At 43.3% G+C, this 8,738-nt stretch overlaps 1 protein-coding gene across 3 annotated transcripts in view; it reads left to right on the plus strand.

The window, feature by feature from the left end:
* The window catches only part of LOC134644315 (neuropilin-2-like), an 88,068-nt gene that overhangs the window by 58,234 nt on the left and 21,096 nt on the right, over positions 1-8,738 (plus strand). For all 3 annotated transcript variants that reach the window (XM_063497235.1, XM_063497237.1, XM_063497236.1), the window contains exons 12-13: positions 5,290-5,364; positions 7,247-7,411. In XM_063497235.1, coding sequence (XP_063353305.1) covers positions 5,290-5,364; positions 7,247-7,411 — 240 coding nt within the window. The remainder of the gene's footprint in view (positions 1-5,289; positions 5,365-7,246; positions 7,412-8,738) is intronic.

The following is an 8,738-nucleotide window of genomic DNA, read 5'->3' on the forward strand; positions in this document are numbered from 1 at the left end:
GGTTTGACAGACTGTCCAAAAAAACAGAGGACATCGTCCTGAGTGAGAAATGCCGGTGCAAATGTGGATTGAATGTGATTCAGAATATTGTTGGCAAAGCGTACGGCATTAAATTTCCATGTAGGAAGCTTTAACTGTGGCTGTGACTTTATGACGAGTGTTGCAATATGCACAGGCGACTAATGGCCAAGAACCTTTCCTTTGTCAGTCACTGACACGCGGATGGAGTTGGACCAGGAAAACACACGTCAGTCGTTACAGTGGCACCCTGGAGGGGAACGCTGCTGATCGTCCTTGTTATAGACATTCTGGAGGTGTTTTCCAGCAAGTCATTCAGATTTAGCCAAGTCTGTGTGTGTGTGTGTGTGTGTGTGTGTGTGTGTGTGTGTGTGTGTGTGTGTGTGTGTGTGTGTGTGTGTGTGTGTGTGTGTGTTAGGTCCAGCTTTGCTGATCGCATTCACATGTGGGCCATGGCCTGAGTCCAGACACTTTCATGTGATCTGCAGGATGTGTCCTCAGTTACACCCACTGTTCTCTCTCCCTGCTCCTCTTGCCTTTTCTCATTTCACTGAAGAAATGAAAGTGGTTATGAATGCAATGCCGCTTCCAGTAACAATAACTAGTATGCAGATTGGGTAATTTTATGTTTTAATAGTATTCAGATACTGGGAAAGAGCTGCACACGTCACTGTGATTTTTGTTTTTCTAACTGGGTTGTCCAAAGTCTTTTTTTAAAATTGAAAAGCAGAAATGGAAAAAAGGTTTGAGAGAGGTTTTGTTCATGTTTGTGGCTTCTGCAGGTTTCACTGTGTCCTGCCAAGGCTCCTGCAACAAGCCCCTCACCACACCCACACAGACACACTCCATCTCTCCAGAGTCCCCACCTTCCCTTCTCTGTTTTTATACTTGTGATTTCTTTCCTCTCTCATCTTTAAAAACTCAAACTTGTGTCAATCTAATCAGTGCACAACAGACTCAGGTAGTGCACAACTTCTACAGAAGAACAGGGATGTAAAAATAAACAGCAATCAATTTTAAGATCCTGAAGGGATAGCTGTTCTAAATGTTTGCACCACACCATGTTCCAAAGTGTCTGATAACACAATGCACCAGGGTGAGCGACAAAAAATCAATTGTCCACCACGGTGGAGCAGCCGAATGCCCTGCAGCTGTGCTCTCGGTTCGGGGTTATGCTTTAGCAGAGACAAAAGGCCAAGTTTGCAGCTCACAGTGATGTTCTACTGTTAAGTGTTGAGCAATCTAAACTATTTTAACCACACAACAGGGATTTGTTTACTTCAGGACAGCTCAGTTTATCTGTTCCTTCCCTTCTTCTCTCTGAGATATCACACATGGAAACACTTAGGATACGGTCCAGGTTGGTTGCGGATGCCTGTGTGTATATGCAGGTAGGGCTCTGTGTGCAATGAAAGCTCGTGTTTTTCCAATATAAATATTTAAGTTTGGCTCAGCATGCCTTTCAGGTTTTTAGCCAAAAACCTCTGTGCTCAGTGACGAAAGACAACATGTTTCCCTTGTCCCAAACCGTACGTCCAGCCTATCATGTGCCGCACCTGAGGTTTAATCCGACCATGCCCGAGTCTTGGAAGGAGACAACAGCTTATTAATGCTTGGTGAGCAAGAAAGCTGTCCTTCTCTTCTCCATAGATCCTAATGGCCTACTTAGCTTAATGGTTTTTTCCACACTTAAATTCATTTTCTCTGTAGCTCACCATGTTTCACTGATGTAGTTACACATTCACTGCCAGCAGCTTCTTTTTATCATCTCAGTTGTTGTCGTACTTGTCTTGACACTTAAGGCTACAATTACAGTCGTATACCTTGTGGTGCTTTGTTGCACAATGGGCTAATGAGCAATTTACTGTCTGTAGTTTCCTGACATGAAGAGTGCTTTTGCTTCTCAGCTGTGCAGCTCATGGCTCTGCCTTTTAACCAGAAGTTTGATTGTTGGCAGCTTTTTAACCACAGTCATGTGCTCAGTTTTTGCAGAAACTCCCCTTCCCTGTCTACTAATGTAAAACCTTGTGGTCCACTGTAGCACTTATCATTAAAAAATTATTTTAAAAAATTATATAATGGGTAGCTTTCTGTACAATGAGCTAATTAGCAATTTAGTCTGGAAATAATACGCTGCTGTAAAGACCTCATTTTCCAAACCACTCATTTACAGATGGAGTCATAATGAGTTTAAGCCACATACAGTACAAACAAGCCACAGCTTTGGGTTTAAGAACAGTTGTCTGATTTGACCTTCAGATGTTTTCCAACATCAGCTGTGATGTGATGTCATATTTTAGCATTTAACAGCCCCCTCCTTTAGACTCATTGCACAGCACTAGGATCAGATTTTCTACTTTTATCTGCTTCCAAGTATAACGCTGTCATCACCAAGTGCTTTGAGAAACTGGTTCTGGAGCACATCAGAACCTGTCTCCCCCCGGCTCTGGACCCACACCAATTTGCATATCGGACTAACAGATCCACCGAAGACGCCATAGCCATTGCTCTCCACACAGCACTGAGTCCGAACAAACAGACTCAGGGATAGCTTCTCCCCCAAAGCTATCACCATACTCATAAGTGACTGATTGGCCCCACAAGTATAGTAGCACGCCAATTTTCTGTCCTCACAAACATGTACACACACACACACACACACAGGTTAGCAAGTTTCATCTGTAAGGAAGGCATGCCTTTCAGTCTTTCAGTCATTAAGTGGAGGAAATCCCCTCCATACTTACACACATGCACCATGTCACCAATAATTGAGTAGCAACAGCTTTCTCTGTCTCTTAGACACACACACACACACACACACACACACACACACACACACACACACACTGTGTCAGTAGTCATTATTTAGGCTGACAGAGGTAGATTTATACCCAGAGCTCTTTCCATAATTGAACAGTTTTCGTCTCTGTGTTTCCGCTTTGCCTTGCTCAGTCAGCAGCTTTACAATGAGCCCTTGGGCCTGTGACACCTTCTGTTCTTCAGTTTAGAAAGTGTGCGTCTGTGTGTGGAAAAGATCGAGTCGGAGGGTCTCTGCAGGTTTCTGTAAGTCAGCTCTGGATGACCCATCTGCAGAATATATACGTCAGGATTGGTTTTTCTCATGCACGTCTGTTTCGATCTTCCCACGAGTGACTGAACTCTGCCACCTTGTATTTGTCCTGTCATTTATTTCCATTCAGCAAGTAAGAGTTCAACTTCCTGCAACAACACTTTAAAAAATATTATTAAAGTAACTTGTTTAAATTATTTCTGATCTTTACAGTTGATACAGAGAGGACCCTGGTGGATTGAAGAAGAGGATGAGGAGTAGGAGGAGTTAAGAAGAGGGGAGGAAAGGAGAACCAAATTGAATTAGGCAGGTGGAGAGGAGATGGAGATCGAAATAGGAGGCCGACTGGAGCTGTGTGTGGTCACTAATTAGGAAATTGGTGGTGCGAGGTGGAAAGGGTTATGTTCCCTTTTCTGTGTCTCCCTCTCATCCCCTATTCCTCCCTCTCTCCCCTCAACATGGGGGGCTAATTACAGTGGTAAAGGGCACCAAATTAAAACAGCTTAATGTCAGCAGCTGGGAGCTGCTTATCAAATGTTAATATCTAATTTTGAGCGTGCGTGTGTGTGTGTGTGTGCTGAAAGAGCAGTATGAGTGTTTGGGCTTACATAATAATCGTGCATACTTTGACTGTGAGCGGACTGTGTAAACAACTCAAAGTTATGTGTGTGTGCAAACACACGCACACACACATTAGAGTGGATGAACCCCGACACTGCAGTGCACTCAAAGCTATTAGCAGAGGCTTGCAAAGGTTACCAGTTAACCCTAAACAAGACACACACACAGAGAAAGATCACCACGTGAGTCATGGAAATATCTACAACAATTACACTCGAAGCAAATCTGCAGCAGTCTGAGATTCAGTGAACTGGTGATTAGAATCTACATCAAATAACAGTGGACAGAGTTACAGCACAGACAAAAGTGCTGAAAGGTGGAGGAGAGTTAGAAAGAGCAACAGGAAGAGACCCAATCTCAACAAAGAGACGAAGAAAGAGCTGCAAAGGGGCGAGCAGAAATCGAAATATACCTCAGGGAGAGACGACAGAAAGAGAGAGCGAGGGAAAGAGTTATGAAGACGAAAATTGCGGTTGTGGTAAAACAGAAACACGACTGGGTACGATTTCACTTCTATGCAGGAGAGTTGAGAGAGAGAGGGAGCATGTGTGTTTATGTGTGTGTGTGTTTAGAGCTTTTTGTGGTGTCAATAGTGGTTTTGCAAAGCAGAGCCGAATCTGGTCCGATTTATTGTGACAAACGAGAGACAGAAGATGGAAAGAAGGAAAGAAATATGAAGGGAGGAAAGAAAGAAAAGCCATGAAACGAACAGAAGACGGAGAAAAAAGTAGCTTCTGAGAATAATTTGGTGAGAGGTTTGTGGTGTCTGGCTTGTGCCACGCAAGCCAATCTTCTGTTCCCTTACGTCAACACGCAGACACACACTTACTTTCACCAGTGTGTGTGTGTGTGTGTGTGTGTGTGTGTGTGTGTGTGTGTGTGTGTGTGTGTGAGGGAGAGAGATGGGAAAGCATTCATTGCCATTTAAGGAATCTTAACCAGCAGTAGAAAAACTGCTTATTAAGACCAGAAGGTTTCGGGGTTACACTGTCATACCTGAATGCTGACATCTTTGCTCTGCAGGTCTGTGAGTGTGTGTGTGTGTGTGTGTGTTTGATCTATCATACACTCGATGCACGCTGCTGTGCTCCAAGGTCAGTGTGAGTGCAGCATCTATCATCATAGCATTGTGTGAGCGTGCATGCCAGCTTGCAGTGGATAAACAGAGCGTTGTGGCACAGTCCTGAGCAGAGTGCCAGCTCACTGCATCAGCTCGCTCTGTCCCTGCCTGGATCCCGACAAACGTCAGCCCCCGAAAACGGCGAAGAGCATAAAAGCATCGTCAGTTAGCACTGTGTCTAAAGCCTGGCTTTGCTCAAACATCACAGCTGCACTGTTAAAATATTACTCTTTTCCACTGTGCAGCGAAGCAGTCGCAGAACAAACTGTGAATATTTAACAAGGCGAGCTCAGATTTAGTTATTCCAAGCCCAGCATCGTCTCTGCTTATTACACAGTTTGACTGTCTTGGAGAGAAAACAATAAAACAAATTATCTATTGTCTATCCTATTCTATCCTATTCTATTCTATCCTATTCTATTCTATTCTAACCTTTTGTGTTTATTTTTTGTGTTGATAGAAACCACCACTGTACCTGACACTGTGACCCCCACCACACCCAGAGTGGAACAGACAACCTCTGTGATGAGATCTGGTAAAAACACACACACACACACACACACACACACACACACACACACACACACACACACACACACACACACACACACACACACAGTTTGTGAAACAGTCACAACCTCTGATCTATTGGTTTGTGTTTCTAGACACAAATTTTCACCTTTTTCGCCTCCTCGACGTGAATTTCTCACCTCTTATTTTCTTAAAAGCGTGTTTTCATCTGTCTGGTGTCACGTCCACTCATTTGTGCCATGCACACAAAATTGATGTTTTTCACATATAAAGTATGACAAATGCACGTTGGAGGCGTTGGTGGTGTGACCGAGTTCACATCATATCGGCACAGGTTCAGGGTCGCAGGGTGGGTGGAGTCTATCCCCGCTGTCATAGGGCAAGATGTAGAGGGTCTGTTGCTGGGCCAATATGGAGACAGATAATCATTTATATTCACACCTATGGGCAGTTTAGAGTCACTGGTTAAACTGTCACACATGTCTTTGGACTGTGGGAGGAAGCTGAAGGACCTTCAGATAACCCAGGCAGGTACACATAGAACACACAGAGCTCCACACAGACTCCAGTCGGCGTGAGGTGACCATGCTCACTGCAGCAGCGTACTGTTCCACTTAATGTATTTTATTTTTGTTTTTATTTTAAAAGACATTAATAATGTATCATTAAAAGCAAATTAAGAAGATGTACCCACACAAAACAGCTCGGTTTAAAAAGACCATGCTGTGACTTAAAATGCAGCGGTCGCCACTTCTTTTCAGCTCTGTTTTCTTGGTTGCCGGGGTGAAGTGTCCCCACTTTGAACAGAATATGCACCACACGCGCTAACTAAAGTTCCTGCTGAAATACGTCAGTTTCAAAGTTCTGCTGACTGTCAGGAAAAACGCCCGCCCCGTTTTAAGTCAACATATGCAAACAAACCGGTTATTTTTCATGACTATTTCACATTTTGCTGTAACACACACACACACACACACTCAAGCTTTCTTCATTCAAGTGCATGCTATCTGCGCTCTCACATATGCAGATTTCTTGCATGCACGCATGCATTTATTTCTGCTCGTCTCTCATCCACACACACACACACACACTTGTGCACACACTCGAGCTCTTAAGGTCAAACTCATGATGTCAGTGTGCACCGTGGGGCCTCTGGGCTTTGAAGTCTGTTAGTTTCAATAGTCCCACAGGAAGCTCCGTTTGAGTGAAAATACACTCGCACAGCCAGAGGATCTTCATACAAACACAGGCTCACATATTGGGAATATGATTTCACAGCTATAGGTCACCGACTGCCTCACTGGAGTTTATGCAGAGCGTACTGTGATGTAGTTTAAGGAAGTGCCTTTGCTTTTTTGTTTCAGCACAACTGAAGGTAGCAGCTTATTGCAGTCTAATTACAGCATCATTTTAACATTTTCCTTCTCATTTGTGCTCGTCTTCTTACTTTCATGTCACCCCTTGAGTTTTGTATCATTCACCCTTTGCTTCGCTGCTTTCTTTCTGTCCATTTTCTGTCTGTGTTTGCTTTCTGTTATTTCTACAGTCTGCTGCAATTACTCTTTCTTTCAGTCTGGCTTTTATTCTCCTTTACTCTAATATTTGTATTCAGTATGATTTTCAAGATGTCATATTGCATTGAGCGCTATTGCAAAACATCTCAACACAATGCGAATGTCTCTCACGGCACTATCAAAATAAAGACCCTGCCATTATAGGACCGAGTCTCACAAAAGAAAACTGAGAAAAAAAGAATTTGTTTAAATCCAACACAATACTAAAAGCACTCAGAAGAAGCTCTCGGGTGGTAATCAGCAGTATTTTAGCCCAAACAGACACTTTTAAGCACCTTTATTTGTAATCTGTTTTTCTTTCTCGATTCACAGCCACCACTCCGCCCCTGTCGGCCGTGTGTGGCTTTGAGCAGAGCCTGTGCGGGTGGTCGGCTGATCCCCAGTCAGGTGTGAGCTGGACCCTGCACACAGCCAGCAGCAGCTCCACTGGGCATGGCACTCATGGAACAAGGCAGGACCTGGCACTGGGATCAGAAAGTGAGTACCCACGTACATTGGAGACTGAAGGGGATAAAATGTGTGATTTTTGGAATAATTAAATTTGATGAACTGTGTTGCTTTAATTCTAACATGAGCCCGTCTCTTAAAGTTTCTCACCACGATGTCCTCTCACTGTATTTCCTGGCTGCTTGACAAATGATTTTGTCTTTTGCCACAAAAAAAAAAAAAAATTCTGACATTTCCTCAGTGAGACAAAGCAGATTTCACATTATGTGAACCTCGCTAGCCCATTTAGCTACAAACAACCCATAATGCCTTCCTCTAAACTAAGAGGCTCAATCTGTAGAGGACATTTGGTTCTGCAGACACACAAATGTCTAAATCACAGAACAAATGCTCATTTTTAGACAGAATTTTGAATAAATCTTGAATGTGGTCGGGTTAACCTGAGCATTATGTTAGCTTAAATAGGCTACAAAGCACATCAATATTAAAGCTGCTTTAAACGCCAGTCACACAGGTGTGGAGGCCGGCAGGTCTTGGTTGCAGTCTCCTGGCAACCAAACAAGTCGCAATCAGTTTTTTGGTGGAGCGCCGTCTTCACGACTAATTTCACCCAGAAACCACTCACCAACTGATCGAGGAATACACGTTCAGGCCTGTGTGACTGAGGCCTACATGCTCCTCTGCAAGCCACTTTGCAACCCACCTGTGTGCTGTCACTGATGCCTTCTGTGTTCTGTACTCTTATTGTAATAATGTCATATATCCGTAATCACTTAACAATCTTCACGCGAAGAAATCTGATCTTAAGATTTTCAAAATAAAACTGCTTACAAGTGGAGAATAATAATTAATAGTTACAGCTCTGCTGGCTTTCTCAAACACACACTGTAGAAATTCACCAAGCAGACCTTCCATCTTCTGAAATCTCCACAGGGTTAGAACCCATTAAAAGGATTTATGGGTGGGCCTCCTCCTCTAATTAAACACTCAAACTTTCTGAAAACTCCACGGGCTCAGCAGAAAAACATTACTTATTATCTGGGCATTTCTCATTTCACAATATTTCTGTTTTTTTAAAGACATAAAAGAAAGCATCGTCACGCTGAAATGTCTGACCTTCCTCAGCACAAAGACTTCTTGAGCTAATTAAGAGCAAAGCGGTCGTCCTGTGGTGGAATATGATGCATCCCAGTGCTGGGAGGAACCACTGACAGCAACCATGATGCAAGGATTTCACTCTTATCTGTAAAAAGTGTGCACGACGTCTTAATTGGAGTTTTTAAAAACACGTTAGGTTTAACAGTTTCACTTTCCTTACCCTAGTTTGTTACTTTCTCATCCTGTTTGTCGGGTCTTT

The sequence above is a fragment of the Pelmatolapia mariae genome, linkage group LG16_19 (assembly GCF_036321145.2).
Source record: "Pelmatolapia mariae isolate MD_Pm_ZW linkage group LG16_19, Pm_UMD_F_2, whole genome shotgun sequence".
Classification (NCBI taxonomy): domain Eukaryota; kingdom Metazoa; phylum Chordata; class Actinopteri; order Cichliformes; family Cichlidae; genus Pelmatolapia; species Pelmatolapia mariae.